Raw genomic sequence first — 20911 nt, 5'->3', positions numbered from 1 at the left:
AGCTTTCTGAAGCAAGCCAGCCGTATCCAGCTGCCACCCTCCCCTTCTACCTGCCCCTTTTCTCTTCTCTCAGTCACTTTAAAGCCAGAGCTTTCTCTTTCTCCCCACCCTATGTCACGGCGTAAACTTCAGGACAGCAGGACATACCACTGAATCAAGGCAATCCTAAAATCAGCCCGGAGCAGGCGTGGAGCTGAGCTCATGTGCTGTGGACCAGAAATTCGGCCCTGCAAGAACAGCTCCTAGTCCCTGTGCTCAGGGCAAAGGCAGTGCCTCCCTGTCCTTTTTGGTGGGGTTATTCGCTCAAGTCTCCTTCACAGAAGGAGTAAATTAAGAGCTGTCTCAGGGGATGTCACACTGGCAGCATCACTTCAAATGTTATTGTTCCAGTTTAAATGGAAAGGAAGGAACAATTTCACCGCATTTCCTGCGGGATCTGAATTCTGCAGATGTATTCAATGGGTGCCTGTCTGCCAAGCAGGGGAAATTCTGGAGAGTTTGAGTGAAAGGGACAGAGGGAACCAAGTACTTGGAAGACTACCAAGTGACCATGGATGGAGGAGGAGTCACACACAGGAAGACTTTTACGTCTTGGGTCTCTTACATGAGCTGGCACAGGAGTTAATGGTATGAAAGCAAAGGATGGTCAGGAAGATGCTCCAAGAACTGGAGCCCCTCTCTCTGGAGCCAGGCTGGAAGAGCTGGTTGTGCTCACCTGGAGAAGAGACAGCTCCAGGGGCACCTCAGAGACTGCCCCAGGGAGACCTCAGAGACCTCTCCAGTGCCTAAAGGGTCTCCCAGGGAGCTGGAGAGGGACTTTGGACAAAGGCCTGCAGGGACAGGACACAGGGAATGGCTTCCCACTGCCTGAGGGCAGGGTTAGATGGGATATTGGGAAGGAATCGTTCCCTGTGAGGATGGTGAGGATGTGAGGATGTGCCTCTCCTGGCACAGGAGGCCCGGAGAAGCTGTGGCTGCCCCATCCCTGGAAGTGTCCAAGGCCAGGTTGGACAGAGCTTGGAGCAACCTGATCTGGTGGAAGGTGGAAGCCCCATGGCAGGGGCTGGAACTGGATAAGCTTTAAGGTCCCTTCCAACTAAAATTGTTCTGTTGTTCTATGACACAATTCCAGTGGTCACCCTTCCTGCTCTGCTCTTGGACAGGTGGGACAGCCATGCTCCTTTGCCTGGAAAACCTGGCTATATCCCAGCATCCTGCAGCACCTGCCCTGGGAGTGTAGCAAACCTCCAAAGCCCACACCTCCAGACCCTGTGTGCATGTCCCAGCCATGCACCCCTCTAGGAAAGTGAAAACTCAGCCTGTGTGCACAAACCAGACACGTCCCACCTCCCAGTCCCTGCATACAAGTGAGCAGAGCCCATCTTGGACCCCAGTGACTCTCAATTTCCTTGGGAAGTGAGTTCAGGGTTGTGGTTGGTGCTTCTCTTTGTGTCTGCTCCTGTCTTGGCATGGACCTCTAACCCTGGGGAGAGGAGCTGGGCTGCCTTGGTGGCAGGGAGGAGGTAAAGGCATGGAGAGAAGAGCCAGGGGCCAGAGGTGAGCCAGGGACAAGGCACAGTCAAATGGCCAAGGATGGAAACATTTGCAACACTGATGCACGGGGCCTTATCTGGGGCTGGGGGCTGCTTTGGACCTCTAAATTCACCGGAGACAGGACCCAGTGAAGCCAGGGCATCTACCACAGAGTCATTTTCCCCTTTATGTTCTGGGTTACCCGCAGTGCTGAGATGCCACCAGCTGGCTCTGCGTGTGTCCCACCAGCATCTGGGGCTCCCCGCCACCGTCCCGAGGCCTGCAGCCACAGCTTGGGCTCCATTTCAGCTTCACATTCCTCTCCTGCTAATCCTGGAGGTCCCAGATCCGTGTAGGGACCTGGCAAACACTCAAACACACCCAGGGAAGCGAACAGAGAGGCACGGAGCTGCCAGGAAAGGAGCCGAGAGGCACATTTAGCCCGGAGGAGGTGCAAGCTGCCAGCAGTGGAGGCTGGGGCAGCCCGGAGCTCCGGGGAGGTGAGGACAGACAGCCAGGCAGGAGGGATGCAGGGAGCGGGCTGAGGATGCCGTGCAGGAACACCTCCCCTGCAGGCAAGCACCGCAGCCTCCCGGACAACACTCCCTCCCATGTGGAAATCAGCAATCAAAAAGGAGCAATTACCCCAAATCACAGCCCCCAAGTGACAAATAGCCCAGCCTGCCAGGCGGATCGTGTGCTGCGGGAGGCAGGTTCCAACCTGCTCACACACATTAAAGAGACGACCCTGTGCTGTTTATGCTGTCAGAGGCCTAATTATGGGAGCAATTTTCTCCAGATTCCCGAGGGGAGAGACAGAGAGGGAGAGCAGCCGGGCACCCACACACGCCTGCTCTGCCACAGGTGAGCGTGGCTGCCGAAAACACCTCGGTCCCCTTGGTGACTTTTGCAGAGCCCTGGTCCCCAGGCACTCTGCTTCCTGCCAGGATTGCAATGCTCAACCTGTGCCCTTCCCAAACAAAATCCCTAAAAAACCCCAGGCTTTGTCAAAGTTTAATGAATAACTTTGCCAGATCCATGCCCAGCCTCTTGGATCTGGTTTGCACTTTCAGTGAGAATGAAGATGAGCCTGGTCACAAATGATGTTCACTGTCTCTCTTTTGGAGATGCAATATTCACTCCAAGTCAGGTAGGCAAGTTTCTTGCCCAAATTTAATAGCAATTTAGGGTCTTAGGTTGTTGAACCTGTCCTTATGATTTCTGGCTGATGGGTGCTGGGACTTCATCCGTGTTTGCCCCCATGTGTGAAACAGAAGGAGAAAGAGGAAAGTCACCTCTTCTCTAGGTCAAGCCTAGATTCAGGAGTTTCTGGACTTTACTCCTGGCTCCACCACATGCCCTCACCATAGTCCTGATGTGATAACAGTGATGCAGTTTCTAATGTTAGTGAAAAATGCAAATACCTTTTAATTCCCCAGCCTTCTCTGGGCCTTGTTAAAATTTGAGTTCTAAGATCAGGTGATCATGGTTGTACAAAGGCAAATCCCACAGGTTTCCTTTGATAAATTCTTGATAAATTCAGTGAGTTCTGAATGTTCTCCCCAGCTCTTTTGCCCTACATCCCAGATATGTCCCATTTTCCATCATGATGCTGCTCTTTGCTTTGTCTTCCTCTCCCATCCCTTCACCCTCATTCATCAGCCAGGATTTAGGGACAGTCCTCCCAGGGCCATACATGAGCAGAAATAGAGGCCAAGGCCTGGCATAGAGCAGGGTCTGTAGGCTGGTCACTACCTATGCTGTAATTTCTGAGGACTGGAGACCTCTGTGTCTATCCAGGAAATGTCTTCAAGCCATGAGCTGGATGCTGAAAATGCTGGATTCAGGTCTGGCAGGAGTTGTGATTTTCTTTGCCTGTCCCTCAGGCTGGGCGAGGGGAGGATGTGCAGAGGCTGCCCGAGCTCAGGATTGTGGCTCAGCTTGCAGGTGCTGCAGCCTCCTCTGGAGAGGACAGTGGCAGGATGGATGAGTTGTTAAGCCTCTGCAGACAAGGGACTGTCATCACAAGGATGTTGACACGACTGCTTCTTCTTTTCACTGCAGACGCCTCTCTGGAAACCAGATCTCCAGAATCCCAGGGGAAGCTTTCTCTGGCCTCTACAGCCTGAAGATTCTGTAAGTAACTTCCTCCTCTCTGCAGGGCAATCCTTGTCCCTGCCTCTCCCCAGTCCCTGGCACTGGCCATGAGCAGGGACTTGCAGCCATCCGAGGGGATGCAAAGCTGCCAGGAGCTGTGGGGTCAGATGTTGAACCCACACTGGCAAACATGCCCTGCGGTGTCTGGGGAGCTGTGTCCCACCCCACAGACACCGTGTGACAATGTGCCCCAGGAGAATCTGCAGAGGTTTGCATTTTGCATAAAACTCACCAAACCCCCCAAAAGTGGTGTCCCTCAGATGTGGAGCGGACCACCCCTGAAGTGGTGTTCTCCAAACTCCAAATTGGCCCCCATCTGCTCTGCTGTCGGGGCTGGGATGGAGCAACTCGAAGGTACTGCACCCTGGCAGGTGCTGGGAAAGGGGGCTGTGCTCTGTCCAGCTCAGTTGTCCCCACCACAAATCTCTTCACGGCCCAGGAGGCCTCTGCAAGGCTCTGGAGTGACGTGGGAAGGTTGGGATCCTTGGGCAGTCTGAGCTCAGGCTGCCCCAGGGGCGATGGGGGCAGCCGGACACGGGAGCACTGCGGGCATCAGGCAGACCTGGGATCTGCTGACGCTGCCTGACAAAGGCGTTGCAGGCAGGACACCACCCCTGCCGTCCAGTGGGGAAGGTCTGAGAGACAAAGCTCCTCTGGAAACTTTGGAAGGCACACTCAGCTGAGCTGGCTCTACTGCGGTACCTACGCTCACACCTTCCTAGGAGCCACGGTGCCACTCTGCTTTTTGTATCCATGTGACAGTCCTCAGGGTCTGTGCAGGATGTTGAGGTGGGAGTCCCTTTCTCCTGAAGGAACCATCTTAAAAATCTTCTGCAATAAACATTTCATCCCCAAGGGGATGTTTTGAACTCAGCCACAATGTGAAATTGTTGTAGCTGGTCCAGTTTATGCAGAGAGAGCAGGTACGAACCTGCTCCTGGGATTAGAGAGTATAAGGCTGTTTACTACGTCTTCTGAAGATGTAAAGTATGAATCCTGCCCTAAATCTCAGGGCTTAGAGATTTATCCATCCCCTGCATTAGGCAACAAATCAAAGGAACTGAGGAAAAACCGCAGCTCTCCCACCCAATTTCAACAAGAGGTACCTTCTGCTCTGGGGACGCGGGAGCTTTTAAAGGTGCTTTTGATCAATTCTATTCGTGTCAGGCCCAGGGAAGGACTAATGCAGCGTTCCCAGAGCGATGCCTCCCTCCCAGAGCCCGCAGCTCAGCGGGAAGGGGAGGGTGAGCTCTGCCCTCCTGCCCCGGGGGCACAGCCCACTGACACAGCCACAGGCAGCACCAGCAGGGACACGCTCACCGGTGACCCCAGAGCCAGGAGAGGCATCAAGGATCAGGGCATTTCCATCTGGGAAGTGGCTGCACCAGGAAGCTTGCTCCAGGCTGTGTTGTGAGAGCCAGAGTCGGTGTCCTCACGCTGCAGGACAAGCTGCTTTGCCCTCGTGTGTCTCGTGTCACAGGCGGTGCCCAGTGACACAGGGTGGCAGGTGGGCTGCCCTGTCCCCCTGGCTGCAGCCCTGCCTGCTTAGGGACATGGTTTAATGGTGGAGCTGGCACTGTTAGGTGAATGATGGGTGATCTCAGAGGGCTTGTCCAATCTTAATGATCCTCTTGTTCTCTGGCACTTGTCCTGACCCCAAAGCTCTCCCATGGGGGTGTGGAGCACTAGCCCAGCCACAAGGTCAGGGGAGGAGGCTGGATGCTCAGTGACCCTGCCATGAACCTCTTATTTAACAAAGTTCCTGCTTCCTAAAAGCAGGGGTGCTACCAGACCCCAAGTCACTGGTAGCATCTCACTTTCCAAAGACTCTGATGGATTTCCCTGGCTGTCTGCAGTGGTTATGTTGCGCTGCCTTGTGCTCTCACTGCAGCACATGCTCTGATTACCTTCTGCAGTGTTTCTGTGGGCACCACTGGAGTGAGGTCTTTGGGGGAGTGCCCTGGCAGATCCCTGCATCCTCCAGGAAAAGCAGTCACTGATGCCCCACCTCTTCCCTGTCACTGTAGGAGTGAGCAGTGAGGGACACAATGGAGATAGACTGGTCCCTGGAACTGCTGGAACAGGTCTAGAAATGTTGCCAGGACAGATTTTAGGAGCACTGAGCTTAATCACACTCATTTCTCACTCATTTCTCACTCATTTCTCTATTAAGAAAAGTCTGAGGAGAACCACAAGGTACTGAAGGTGGCAGGTGAAGGCTGCCATGTGCTTCCTTCAGGTTGTGATTAAGGTCCCTCAGATCACTGCAGCAGTGACCTGGTTGGGGCTGGTGGCTCTGAAACAGCTCAGCAGGATCTGCTCCATCTCTCCAGGAACCAGAGGGAACAAGTGTATTCCCTCAGAGTCTGGTTGTGGGCAGGGGTGGGGAGCAGAGCCTGGAGAGAGACCATGGGGCTGGATCACCCTGTTCCTTGTGCCCTGGGAGTGACCAAAAACCCTCACCCTCTTCCCAAGCCACATCCCAGTTCCCTCTTCCCCTTGCTGCACTTCTCTGTACCCCATCCAATCCTGCTGAGGGCCAGAACCCACTGCTGAGCTGGCTCCACCAAGATCTCCCTGTACCCTGGGACTCTGGGACTGCAATATTAGCTTCAACCTAAAAGACTGGGAGGAATTTGGGGCTGCTGGGGAAGTGCAGTGATTTATTTAGGATGCTGTTGGTATGGACACTGTGGGTACTGGAGAGATAAGGATGCAGCCAGCTGTACAGTGGTGTAAACTGGTGTGCCTTGAGCAGGACACAGACGTGAGCTGGGGAGCACCAGAGTGGCCCCAGTCATGTCCATATCCTGTGAGCTGCTGTGCACCTGCACTGAGAGGGGAGAGTTTTTCATGGATATGAGGTGCTCACTGCACTGCTCCCCATCCAGACCAAATCCTAGCTCCCGCAGGGCCAGTGGAACCATTCCTGCAGTCACGTGCTTTTCTTTGCGCTTTAATCTCCACCAAAAACACACAGAGATAGTGAATTTTAATCTCCACCAAAAACACAGAGATACTCCACTCTCCAGAGGGTATCTGGAGAGGGGAATGTGAAGACTCCATGAGACAGGAAGCATCAGAGAGATTCTGGGATGTCAGGTGTTAAAAGACAGGAGCATGGAGGAAAGTCCTGTCTCCTCACTTTAGGCAGAGGCAAAGCACTGAGTTTATACTTAACCATTCTGGCTCTGCTGAAAATCAGAAGAGGACTCAGAGAGAGCAACTCACCCTTCAGGCTTTACACTGAACTTCACTGGGGGTGTTGGGCAGTGAAGGGCTGCTGGGCTGGGACCCACCTGCACTGAGACACGAGCTGTGATGTTTCTGTTCCACCTGGGACCTGCCCTGCAGGACACGGGGCAGCAGCACAGCAGACAGATGGCAACAGGCAGAAGGATGAGGAAATGCCAAATCCTCACCTGAGAGCAACCTAGAATAGAAATTGCAGGGGGAGCAGGAGAGTGGGATTGATGTGGCTCCCCTGCCCACGGCCTCCTCGTGCAGCTCCTGTGCACAGCTGGTCCCTGGCAGCACAGGGGGCCCCAGGGGTGCCGGGGCTCACAAGGGGCTCTCCAAGCCTCTGGCACTCTGACAAGCACAGCTGCCTGCCCCCTCAGCTCCTCTCTTGTACCCCACTCACACCACCCTGCCCCTCTCCTTTCCCTCCTCCCCTCCCTGGGCATCTTCTCCCCTCCTGCTGGCCGTGGTCACGGGTCAAGTGCAGGGAGCAGCGAGCACCAGGAGTTGCCTCGCTGCTGCACCCAGAGCCCCTTGCCATGGGCGACACTGAGAGGCTGCTGACACCCTCTGACATGAGTGTCACCCACACAGGACGTGTGGCTGGTGGGAATGTGCCCTGGAGGTCCATAATGCTGGACTGTGCTTCTCCTTCTGTGCTCTGCAAAGGGCAGGAAAGGCCCAGGATGGATCCTGTGGGTGTTCTCTGCAGCCCACTGGGATGGAAAACCTCATCCAGGTGGGCAACTGTCCCACAAGGACCAGCACAGCCTCTGGGCTCCTGGTCCTGCGTGTGGATTTGTTTCTGCAGCCAAGGTGTGCTGGGGAGATGAAATCCTGGGTCCTGCAGCCCAGTGAGTAGGGTCAGGGGTCTGGTGATGAACAATGAGCCAAATGAGGTCACTCAACCTGGAGGAGAGGGGAATGAGGATGGACACAAACCTTCAAGGACAGGCTGCTGCTGCAATAACTAAGGAAATACATATTCTCCAAATATGAAGACAAGGAATAGTAGGTTTTGGGGTAGATGGCCACAGGGATACTGAGGATGTTGTGTTTATAGACACGGGTGCTGTGTCACAGGTTGGGTGGGTTTGACAGGGGACAGGCGTGGCTGTAGCTGGGAATGGCTGCCCCAAACGTGACCAGCTGGAACCTGGGGGTATTCAGGAGCTGACCCACAGCAGGGTCAAGGATCTTACCTCTGGAGACAGGGGACTCCCCTGAGGAGACAGGCTGATATCTAGGGATGGAAACAATTTTCTGAGTTTAATTTTAGTGTGCTACAGCCCTAGGGCTAATTGCAATCATGTGCAGGTCCACGAGTAAACTCTCGCATGATTCTTGGGCTATCAAGGGGCCTGGTGCTTTCCCAGTCTTTCCAGAGAATTAGATTATGTTTAAAAAAGGATGGGAAACACCCTGGGAATTCCTCCACAAACCCGCCTGTGCAGATGGTCCTCTCCCTGCCCTCGGAGTGAATCCCAGAGGTACTGGAACCTGGACCAGATTCTTGGCTCTGCCTCCTCTGGCTGCCTCACTGCACAAAAACCACCTGGAAAGTGGCCATGAAGATAGGCCTGTGCAGAAACCGTGCAGGGGTACACCCAGGGAAGCAGGTGTGTGGAGACTTGGAGGAGAGCAGGGGAAGAGCCAAGCTGCCCCACAACAGCAAAACGTTGTGCCACAGATATGCTGGGATATGCTGGGATATGCTGGGATACTCTGGGATATGCTGGGATATGCTGGGACATGGTGGGATATGGTGGGATGTGATGGGATATGCTGGGATATACTGGGATATGCTGGGACATGGTGGGATATGCTGGGATATGGTGGGATGTGATGGGATATGCTGGGAAATGATGGGATACTCTGGGATATGCTGGGATATGCTGGGATATACTGGGATATGCTGCGATATGCTGCGATATGCTGCGATATGCTGCGATATGCTGCGATATGCTGCGATATGCTGGGATGTGCTGGGATATGCTGGGATGTGATGGGATATGCTGGGATGTGATGGGGTATGCTGGGAAATGATGGGATACTCTGGGATATGCTGGGATATGATGGGATATGCTGGGATCTTCATGCCCAGAGCCTGGAGCCAGCCAAGGGCAAGGTGAGAGGGGGCCTCCTCAGCCCCCCTCAGACAAGGGCAGACTGACAGGGTGGGTGCTCAGCAGCAGTAGCTGGTGCTCAGAGGTTTTCTCCACTGGCAGGTCCATCCCTTTGCAGAGACCTCTCCCAGGGGCTGCTCTGCACCACGGCGCACCCACATCCTCTCCACGGGTGCTGATGCTCCTCAGTGCAAGCTTCTTTGCCAGGATCATTGGAAGCCACTCCACAGGCAGTTTTGACCCCTCTGCAAGCTCCTTCCCTTGCAAAATGAACTCCTTGGTCCATGCTCTCCCAGCCTTGGAGCTTTCCAGGGTGGCAGAAATGCTGCTTAACAAGAGTATCCAGAAAACTGGAAACTTTTCCACCCTTCCAGGCCTCCTCATGAGCTACCCAGATGCCTCACACATCCAGATGTCCTGGCTGGAGCTCCCTCAGCCAGGAAGCTTCCATCCCAGCTGGCCATGGGGCTGACTTGTGCTGCACTGCCCAGCTCTGCCCAGCACAGCCCAGCACAGCCCAGCACTGCCCAGCACAGCCCAGCTCTGCCCTGCACAGCCCAGCACTGCCCAGCTCTGCCCTGCACTGCCCAGCACAGCCCAGCTCTGCCCATCTCTTCCCAGCACAGCCCAGCTCTGCCCAGCACAGCCCAGCACAGCCCAGCTCTGCCCAGCTCTGCCCAGCACAGCCCAGCACAGCCCAGCACAGCCCAGCTCTGCCCTGCACAGCCCAGCACTGCCCAGCTCTGCCCTGCACTGCCCTGCACTGCCCAGCACAGCCCAGCTCTGCCCAGCACAGCCCAGCTCTGCCCAGCACAGCCCAGCACTGCCCAGCACAGCCCAGCACAGCCCAGCTCTGCCCAGTACAGCCCAGTTCTGCCCAGCACAGCCCAGCTCTGCCCTGCACTGCCCAGCACAGCCCAGCTCTGCCCAGCACAGCCCAGCACAGTTATGCTGACTCAGCACTGCTGAACCTCTCCTACCCCATGCTGCCTCAGCACTGCCCGTGGTTCATCTCCATCTGCAGGCAGGCTGGGCAGAACCTGACAAGAGTGGCCTTGTTCTGCCCATGCCACATCCCCTGGACATGTCCCACCCGATGGCCACCTCCCTGTCCCTCCTCTTCTCCTCCTGAACACTGACCACTGATCCTCCTGGGGCCCGGCACAGGTGCTGGCTCGCCTGGCGTGTGAACACACGTCAAAAAACGTCACCCAAAAGGTCACGTTGCCCCAAGATGACAGGTTTGGAGGTGGCCTGGGACGCCAGAAATCCCTAGACAGACCCTACCTCTTGGCCAGCCCTGAGCCTGTGCAGAACAGAAATGGCTTCGAGACAAAGGGAATGGTGTGGCGCATCCAAGAGACGCTCCCATTGGGAGGGAAGGGGAACGTGCAGAGGTTGGAATGTCTTTAATCCCCGTGCATGGGCTCCAGGCACAGTTGCCTCCAGCAATAACAGCCCTTTGAGGGTGCTGGCTGAGTCACTTCAGCCTCCCAGGATGGGGACATTTTATCATGCACAGGCCTGTACCTCTGAGGGCTGTGTGTCTGCTGAGACTCTCTTGTGCAAGGATCCTGGTGTGATGGGACCCGATCCCAACATTTTTCTGGTCGTTCAGGCGTGGTCCCCGCCAACAAACAATCCTCCTACTTCTGAAAATGAAACCCGACCTCTGAGGAGCTGTGATTTGTTCTGGTTCCAGCCAGACTGCTGTGGGTAGCAGGTGGTGTGTCCATGTCTGCCAGGGTCTGCAGGCCCTGGCATCACCTGAACTGTGCCAAGCAAGGGGACGGTGCTCCATCCACACCTGGGTTTGAGTCCCTGCTGCTCTGAACAGTCTTTGCTTGTCACGTTCATCAGTGTCCTCAGCCTGTCCAGAAGATGGTTCATCAACCAGCAAGGTCATAGAATCACAGAATGGTTTGGATTTGAAGCAAGGACCATCCCTTTCCACCCCCTGCCATGGGCAGAGACACCTTCCACCCACCCAGGATGTTCCAAGCCCCAAATCTGGACTCGTGCATTTCCAGGGATGGGGCAGCCACAGCTTTTCTAGGCACCCTGTGCCAGGGCCTCACCACCCTGAATAAATCCTAAGAAAACTAGACTCAGCAACTGAGACATCACATCACCTAGTGCAGGATTGCTCCATGGGCACAAGAATTTGAGCTCTGACTAAGGTTGTCCCCATGCTGCTGTGAAGCAGCACCTTGCTGTAAGAAAGCCATTGAAATCCAGGGATTTTTTTTGAAGGCAGGAACTGATGGAGAGGCAGGAATAGACAGATGCTGGCAAAGGCTGAGGCCGGGGTGATCTGGGATCTTGTGGGCTGAGGTCCAGCTTCACAGACCATCCGTGCCTCAGTCAGTCACCCTGCAGCAGACCTGGGATCTGTGCAGATCCCTGCACCACCATCCCTGCTCACACCCTGGACAGCAGCTTCCTGTCCTGGGAGCATGAATGTAGGAAGCGACAGTGCCTGCCCTATGCTTTTAGGACCACGAAGGCGGGAGATGACAGATGACTGGTTTGCAGAGTTGTTTCCTCTTTTCAATGCTGTTGACATAAATCGTGCAGTGACCTCTTGAAGCCGAACGTAGCAGAATCCTTGGAGATGGCCCCAAGCCCAGGCCTCCTGCTGAGGGTGCTCTCCCCAGTGAGCTGCAGCATTGTCCTCACCCTTCTCATACAAGAGCAGCATCCCAAAGGGCAAAATGCCACGACTCAGACAGAGGGACCCAGTGCCCTGTCCCAGCTTTTCAGATGCCCTGCTGTCCTCTGAACCTTTTGGCCATGCTCCTGTTAAAGCACGGCCGGGGGCACCCTGGTATGGAGCAGCCCAGGAAGCAGGGGCCACAGAGAGGAGGTGTGATCCTGCAGGTGTCTAGGGGTTTCCCTGGCATCATCCCCCAGGTTTTGGTACAATTAGCTGAGCTCTTCCCAAAATCATGTTGTATATGAAAAAAAAGGTAAAGGGTGGTTTAACGTGATGTGTAAGGATTGACTGCAGTGAGTAGGGCCTGGGTGGGGTTGTCCTTGATACCAGACTGTAAGAGAAGCCGTCCTGGGACATTCAGAATTAAACACAACATGCCTTCTCCTCATAAAACCTGAGCTCCCTGTAAGAAAAGCTGGAGCTTTCCTGAGCTTGAGGCTGAATGAAGAACTTTTAACACCAGGGTGGCCTTGTCCCTAGAATATTATCAAACTCTGTTTGGAATTGGTTTTTGGCTTCTCTGAGTCATGCTCTGATGATGAGGTATTGGATTCATTATGTGCAATGTGAAGAAGCACTGGTTCTTGTCCCAGTCCCAGCATCTGAAAACTTCTCTAGCTGCCCTGCTGCTGTGAAAAACAGCATTGTCCACCACTCCAGTGGTTTTTGAGGTCTCTGAAGCATCTTCCTTAAATATTGTTTGTCTGCACCAAAATGGCTTCATTTTGGAACCAGTCCATGCTGATGGTGGTCTGGAAAGTCTCTCAGTCTGTTTTACTGGTTGGAGAAGGGACTTGTAATAAATGGTAGGCAGCAGGATCCAGCAGAAGTGTGACAATGGGCTCTGCTTTAGTACTGACTTCAGATACTTCCAATGATCAACACAAAACACAGGCTCAGACTTCAGAGAGCCACTGAGGTTCAATGTTTGTCACACCAAAACCCTGAAAGCACTTCCTGAAGCCCCACTATGTATCCCTCTGTGTTCAGCTCTGCATCTTCTTGATTTTTAACAGGCATGGATTATTATTCCACTTCACTGGGCTGCACAGGATTTCATCTCCCCAGCACACCTTGGCTGCAGAAACAAATCCACATGCAGGACCAGGAGCCCCAGAGGCTGTGCTGGTCCTTGTGGGACAGTTGCCCACCTGGATGAGGTTTTCCATCCCAGTGGGCTGCAGAGAACACCCACAGGATCCATCCTGGGCCTTTCCTGCCCCTTGCACAGCACAGAAGGAGAAGCACAGTCCAGCATTATGGACCTCCAGGGCACATTCCCACCAGCCACACGTCCTGTGTGGGTGACACTCATGTCAGAGGGTGCCAGCAGCCTCTCAGTGTCGCCCATGGCAAGGGGCTCTGGGTGCAGCAGCGAGGCAGCTCCTGGTGCTCGCTGCTCCCTGCACTTGACCCGTGACCACGGCCAGCAGGAGGGGAGAGGATGCCCAGGGAGGGGAGGAGGGAAAGGAGAGGGGCAGGGTGGTGTGAGTGGGGTACAAGAGAGGAGCTGAGGGGGCAGGCAGCTGTGCTTGTCAGAGTGCCAGAGGCTTGGAGAGCCCCTTGTGAGCCCCGGCACCCCTGGGGTCCCCTGTGCTGCCAGGGACCAGCTGTGCACAGGAGCTGCACGAGGAGGACGTGGGCAGGGGAGCCACATCAATCCCACTCTCCTGCTCCCCCTGCAATTTCTATTCTAGGTTGCCTTCAGGTGAGGATTTGGCATTTCCTCATCCTTCTGCCTGTTGCCATCTGTCTGCTGTGCTGCTGCCCCGTGTCCTGCAGGACAGGTCCCAGATGGGACAGAAACATCACAGCTCGTGTCCTGCTCCTCACACCCCCTGTGGTCACCCCCAGGGTCTCTATTCTCTCCCAAGAGCACTTCTGTCCTGCCCTGGCTCTCCTGTCATTCCCACTAGCCCAGGCAGAGCTGTAAGTCAATGCCCAGCTGTATTTGTGCAGTCTTTTATTCCTGTTCATCTCTGGAGCCTTTCCCTCAGTTTCCCTGTAGAATTCTGCATTTCTCAACTGCTCTTCCACACCAACCTCTCCCCACACTCCTCCTCATATGTGCAAGTTGTTGGTGGGAATGCCAGGTGAGATGTTGTAGATCCCTTATCTGGTTCCTCATTTGGAAGGGAACCATTTATTAAGCGTGGCCTCTCTGCTGCCCTTTTGTACCAAACACATCTTCTCTCCTGCACTGAATGTCAAAATTTAACATTTGACTAAAGGAAAGCTTAAGTCATGGTAGCTGGTGTCTATTCTTTCTTCTCCATTTTTAGGGTCTTTTACCCTGTACAGAAAAAAATTTGGCCCAACTCATTTTTCACTAGCAACTACTGACAGTTCCTCATTTCCTCACTCTTTCTTCTGTGTTCCTACAATAATTTACTGGTAAGTCCCCATTTTCTTCCAGAAGTCGAAGAGCTTTGTTCCCTATAGCTTTCCTTTTGTAAAGGTTATCTCTTTCCAACTTTCCTTTCATGTCAGACCTCTGAATCCTTGGCAGTAAGGCTGCAGTCACTGCAGCGGGGAGGTTTCTGGCCTCTGACCTGGCTCTTTAGGCTGCCCCTCACCACTAAGGCCACGCCCTGCTCCGTTGACACTGGCAGTGATTTATGACAGCACCCAAAGCACCATTTCCCTTTTCATGCCATCTCCAATCATTTTTAGAAGGTTTTGTAAAGAGTAACCTCAGATAAGTAAAACTTTCCTTTTTTAGGCACTTCCCCCAGCCCAGCTACCTTGCTGGGATGTGTCTGTTATCCAGGGGAGCACATGTCAGTCATGTCCCAGTTCTGCAAGGAACAAGTAGGTTCAGGACAGAGGCATGTCCAGAGGCAAGAACAGCCTTTGCAGAGATGCTGAGATGATGGATGACACCAGTAAATTCAGATGTGTGGTGCTGCAGTAGGTCAGTGAGAGAGAGTTGTGTCTGACCAGATCTGAAACACCCCTGGAGTGTTGTTCTCACTCTGCATCCACCCCTAGAGCTGTTCACACACCCACCCCTGGGTGCACTGTCACCTTTTCTCCTCCTTTCCCATCACCTGTGCAGGTGTCTCCATGTCCACGGCCCTTCCCCAAGCCCTACACTCACTTCCATCTCTGAGGGGCTCTCCTGGCTCCTGCCTGCTCAGCCCCAGGCACCTGCTCTCTCTGGAGTCTCTGATTTGGTTTCTTCCACGGCAGTTCCAGTTCCTGCTGCAGGGCTGCAAGGTCCCTGAGCAAACAGCTGTGGGCAGCTCCTCACCTGCTGCTCCTGCAGCTGCCCAGAGTGGGACAGGAACGCTGCCCACGGGCTGCTCTCCATCCCCTCTGGAGGGAACCACTGACACACACGGGCAAAGGATGCCTGGCTCCGGGATCGGTGTGGGACAGCCTGGCTCGGAGCACTGGGGTCAGGCTGGGGTAGCAGATGCACGCAGGCAGAGGCCCCTTTGTGGTGACATCCTCCCAGTGCAGCCCCACTGCATCACCACTCAGCCCTCGGCCCTTCTGCTGCGCACCCCGGGCCAGGCTGGGCTGCAGCTCACCTGCCGGCCACCCTAAGCTTGCTTTAGAGCCCTGGCTGGCCGACATGGTGCTTCCCAACCGCTCCAGCTTTCCAGCAAGAACCCAGAACATCTTCAGAAACAAGCAGCAACATCCTCCATTTCGTGTCAGGCTGTTGTTGTTGGGGTTTTAACAAAGTTTTCTTTTTTCTAATTATAGGATGTTGCAGAACAATCAGCTGAGCCGCATCCCTGCAGAGGCACTGAGAGATCTTCCAAATCTCCAATCTCTGTAAGTCATTAAAAATCAATGCTGTGAGCTCCGCAGTCCCTTGGGGACCCCAGGCTTCCCAGCATTTGAGTCATTAGTTCCTTTGTCAAGGATGTTCTGTTCCTTCTTCCTTTTCTTTTCCAATTTATGCAAAGTTTACTGTCACTTGGAGTGGAAGGGAGGGGAGGGCAGTTTTCAAGGAAGAAACACTGTCTTGGTAGAGGATGTTGAAATTACAGCTCCCCATGTGTGCATTGTGATGAAAAGGCCACCAGAGCCAATGCATATTTCAAGGAACTTTGGAAAATATCCACTCAAAGAGTGTCTGTCCTCTGCATTGTGGACCAGAGCGGGGAAGGGACCTGCCAGCGAGCACAGAGGACACTCTGGGCTGTCAAAGTGCAAGCTGGGCTGTTTTGCCCAAATGGAGGATAATTGTGTCAGGATAGAACTGCTTTGAAGACTTTTAAAATTCAGCCCTGGGGAAAAGCTGTGGCTGTGATCGTGCTTTTCCTTCAAAGGAGCTACACCCACAGCAGGTTTGTGCTCCTGTGTCCCTGAAAAGTCACACGACTTTGGAGTTTTGCTGGTTTGCTGAGAACGGGCACAGCTGAGAGCAGACCCTGGGAGTGCCAGTGAGTTTAGGGAAGGGGTGTGTGGGGCAGGGAGCACAGCTGAAGCTTGTGAGAGCGTTCTGAGTTGGGCTGATCCACTGCAAATCTGACCTTATCCCTTAATCCTTAACTTCAGCCCTCAACCCTTTTACATAGGAATGTTAGCTGGGAGCAGTTTCTGGAAGGCTCCTGCTTGGAGCAGGACTGTCCCAAGTACTCAGGGGGGCAGTTGCAGCTTTGTCTATCCAAGCACAGATTCCCCTCTCGCTGGTAGTCTGGGGCCGTTCTTCCTGGGGAAGAAGCTTTTTTGTCAAGTCCAACCTAAAACTCCTGGAAGGCAATTTGTGGTCATTACTCTTTGTTTGATCACCTGGAACCACCCTGAAGGCCTTGGCTCCATCATCTTCGGTTGTGGGTCCCTGGCAGTTCTCTGAGTCCCTTCTCTGCCGAGTGAAACCAACCCTGCTCCTTCCACCTTTACTCATGGGGCCCTGACTCGGCCACTAGTCCTCCGCTGGACCTGACTCTTTTCCTCTTCATCCTTCTTATGCTGGCCATCCCAAAACTGGGCACAGTTCTCCATGTGTGGCCCTCCCAGTACCCAGTAGGAGTTTCTGTAAATATTAATTTAAATATTAATTTGCAATGGGGGTGTTGGCAGTGCAGGATATGAATGTTCTTTCTGCCAGAAGTGATTTGAAACATTTGTTGTTGAAACATCATTGGCACATGGTTGTGGTTATTATTAAACTGTGTTGACATCACCACCAGTGCTGGAGTCAAGACCCCCCACTCAAGGGATTTTGAGATGAGTTGTTCTCCAAGTGACTTCTCTTTCAAAGGAAGCATGACATGGAAGGTCACTGCCCCAGGAGCACCCCTTCCCCCTCAGCCTCTCTCTCCTACGCCTTGCAGGTGTGTGACAGACGGTGCCACCAGAGAGCCAACCTTTGTTTCTGAAGGTTCAGCTGCCTGCTTTGGCCACCAGTCCTGGGGCATCCACCACTGATGGGTGGTGACCTGGGCTGGTGCTGGGAGGTCTGGGAGGTCCACATGCTCCATGTCCTCAGCCCACAGCCCCCGCCAAAATACCACAGGGCACCTGAGAAATGCAAAACACCCCAAGAAGATACTTGCAGCATTTTTGGGGTTGTTTAAGGGGCAGGGTGGGAGGATGGCTTGTGTGAATTAGCACAAAGGTTTCCACTCCTAGTGCACCTTGGGGCCTCATCCAGGGTGGTTTTCCCAGTGTCTCCAAAGCTGGGTCAGGGGTAGCCAGGGCCAATCGTATCCAGTGTTCTTTCTGCAGAAACTGAACAGTAAAAGCAAAGTTTAGGAAGAAATGAGCTGCTTGAGACAGCCTGAAAAAGACAAGGCTTGGAATAAAATCAGAGGGCTGAGCATCTGGGCAGGTCTGGCTCGGACACGCCTAATGCCTGTCACAGCAGGACTGCTTTCACAGCGACCAGAGGCTGCTGTAGCCAGCTGTGTCCTGCTTGACCCCGGGACATGCTGTCCAACTGGTCAGCTCCCACCCAGGGTCCGAGGTGACTGAGCAGGGACCTCCTGCCTTTCCTGAGCAGCCTTGTTCCTGTGAACCAACCTGCCTGGGCTGCTATTGCCCTCTCAGGGCTCCCCTCAGCCCCTCACCCCTGCAGTGCAGCAAAGTCTTTCTCCCCAGCAGTGCACAAGCATCCATGCCTGGTTCCTCTGGGCTCCTTCACTCCTCTTCTCCTCATCATCCGTTTTTAAGATACCTGACCTCATTTCACTGTAACAGAGCCACATCTCCTGTGCTTTCCCCAGCTCCTCCTCTGAGGCTCAGGATCCTTTCCCAGCCCCTCATTGTCTCTGAATCCTGTCCCAGACACGAACTGAGCACAGGGGGGACTGAGACTGTGACCTCCCACTCTTGCTTCTATTTTAAAAACCCCCAAGCTGTTAGGCCTGACAAGACCTGAGTGCAGGACGGAAAAGGTGCCAACACCTTCTGACCTGCAGGACTGCTCCATCCAATGCTCCCAACTGCCCCAGCCAGGCCCACAGCATATTCACCAGGCACAGTGGGAGCAAGTAAGTTCAAAGGAAAACTCCTGCTGGGAAAATAAACTTTGTGTGGGATGGAGGAGTCTAAAGTGCCCCTCCAGCCAAGTGAGCCTCAATACACGTTCTCATGGTCACAGAGTGCCCAGGGCTTCTTTACAATCAGAGCAGAGAATCACAGAATCATTATTGTTGGAAAAGACCTCTGAGATCATTGAGTCCAACCTGTGCCCAATCCCCACCTTGTCACCCAGCCCAGAGCACTGAGTGCCACATCCAGTCATCCTTGGACACCTCTGGGGATGGGGACTCCAAACCTCCCTGGGCAGCCCTTTCCAGTGCCTAACAACCCTCTCAGTGAAGAAATTCTTCCTGATGTCCAGCCTAAACCTCCTCTGGCACAGCCTGAGGCCATTTCCTCTTGTCCTGTCAGATTTACACAGATGAGTGATTAACATCCTTTTTGGGAGGCTCAATTGAGAACTGGCAGAGCATGTAAAAAAATGAAGAGATATGTATTGGGAACCACACAATCCCCTGCAGCAGATCTCTTGGGACCTTATAGCTCATCTCATTCCAGCCCCGGCCATGAGCACTTTCCATTATCCCAGGGTGCTCCAGGTGCTGTCCAACCTGGCCTTGGGCACTTCCAGGGACAGGGCAGCCACAGCTGCTCTGGGCACCCTGTGCCAGCAAGATGAAGAGCTCCAGGAGAAGATCTGTAGCAAAAAACAATCAGCAAAACTTGAGTAACTCCTGTAAGCCTCACATCAGGGAACCCCCCTCACCCATCCCACTCTGTCTGTGCTTACAGGAGTTCAGGTAAAGCCATAGGAGATCAGCCATGTCCCCAGCTGTCACTTTTCCATGTGCGCCCCTGAGGCCGGCCCAACTCTTCCACCAGCTGGGGGGAAATCTCTCCTGGAAGCAAAAGTTTCGGAAGTGTTCCATGAAATGGAGAACTCTTCCCTGTCTGAGATGGTTAAAGGAAGGGCAAAAAGTGCTTCTCAGAAGGATCCTGAGCACAGATCACCCACAGGCTGCAGTGAAACCTGCCCTAAGCACGGACGGGGCAGGAGGAGCTGCTCTCCAGCATGGGTATTCCACAGGATGGTCGTTCTCCAAGGGGACAGGCACAAGCCAGCTCTGCCTCGCATTAGGACCACACAAAACTCTTTTCTGTCTTGACCCTGACTTCTTCAAAGTGTGGAGGGCATGTGCAGACAAAGAGGATGATTTGCACTTTCACATAATCACAGAATCATCAAGGTTGGAAGAGGTCTTCAGGATCACCTAATCCAGCCCTCAACCCAGTGCCACCACATTGACCCCTACAGCACATCCCTGAGTGCCACATCCAGACACCTCCTGAACACCTCCACAGACAATGACTCTACCACCTCCCTGGGCAAATTATCCCAATGTCTGACTACTCTTTCAATGAAAAATTAATTTCTAATGTCTAATCTGAATCTCCTCTGGAGCACCTTTGGGCCATTTCCTCTTGTCCTATCACTTGAGACATGGAAAAAAGCCTCACCTCACCTCACTATAACCTCCTTTCAGGCAGCTGTAGAGAGCAACTTTCTCCTCTTCCCACAGAAGTTGCACAGCAGGGACCCTTGGCTGTGTGAAGTCCCAAGAACTAGGTCTGGTGGCACAACCCTGCCCCAGGGGGATGGGAACATTTCTGAGCACACACTGGGTGCTACAGGGTGCTACCACTGCTGTGCCTCACACTGGGGCAAGCATGACCTGGGAAGCGTCCTGGGTCTCATCATTGCTGCTCCCCTGTGGGAGCAGCCAGTGCTTGCAGAGTCATGCAGTTCTTCTAGCTCATGCTCAGAGATGCTCTCATGGACACAGCATGGACAGCACTGTGTCTGAAGGGGAATACAGGGCTGAGATGCTCTGCTTGGCTTCTACTGGTGCTGCCGTGGCTTCTCCAAATGTGGCTGCTCACCTCAGACCAAGAGACTCCATGCAGGTCTGCATTAGAGTGATTTTTTTCCCTTCCTTTCCAATATCTGAGTAATTTTCCACAAGTTTATGAGACTCCTGTGTATCCATTGCCAAAAAGTTCACCAGCCTGGAACACCTACAGGTCACCCACAGCACGGTTTTCAAGAATTACCAGTCAGGCCATCTGAGCCCCAGTGTATTTGTGCTGCTCAGAGACTCCTTTTTTCCATTCAGAAGGGGAAGTGGCTTTATGGCACAACATGACAGCTCATGAGTTACCAGACTTGTTTGGCACTTGGTGAAATATTAACTCTCTGTCTGCATGTTGGCAACACATCCTAAGCAAGCAGGACAGCTGGGAAGGGGATGAAAATGGGAGCCAACGGGAGTGGGGTGGAACCAGCAGCAGACAGAAAGGGATTGTGTGTTGGCTATTTTCTTGCTCTTTCAGGTGTTTACATTTGGTGTCCATGTTTGTCGTTCTGGGATTCAGGCAGGATTTGAAGGATTTGTGCATCCCTTAGGGACAAACTGACCCAGGAGAGGAAAGGCAGACTTCTCAATGCACAAGTCTCTTCTCAGGATTATAACAGAAGCAGTGAAACTAAGTAGAGACTGAGAACAATTGTTTTCAGTTCTATCAGAGAAACTTGCCAATCAGTTCAAGAGCTGAGGTGACCAGACATGGGACAGAAAGGAGTGTTCTAGCCACTGTGGGACAGAGAGAGGCTGGCATTTACTGCCTGCACAGCACA

The 20911-nt window shown here is 53.6% G+C and overlaps 1 protein-coding gene across 1 annotated transcript in view; it reads left to right on the top strand.

Annotated features, from left to right (window-relative positions):
* LGR6 (leucine rich repeat containing G protein-coupled receptor 6) overlaps positions 1-20911 on the top strand; it is a 150064-nt gene that overhangs the window by 62437 nt on the left and 66716 nt on the right. The window contains exons 3-4 of the mRNA XM_040085532.2: positions 3598-3669; positions 15487-15558. Of these exons, the coding sequence (XP_039941466.1) occupies positions 3598-3669; positions 15487-15558 (144 nt within the window). The remainder of the gene's footprint in view (positions 1-3597; positions 3670-15486; positions 15559-20911) is intronic.

This window comes from Hirundo rustica, chromosome 24, assembly GCF_015227805.2.
Source record: "Hirundo rustica isolate bHirRus1 chromosome 24, bHirRus1.pri.v3, whole genome shotgun sequence".
NCBI lineage: Eukaryota > Metazoa > Chordata > Aves > Passeriformes > Hirundinidae > Hirundo > Hirundo rustica.
The sequence above is the reverse complement of the archived record's forward strand: the minus strand, read 5'-3'. Positions and strand labels throughout refer to the sequence as shown.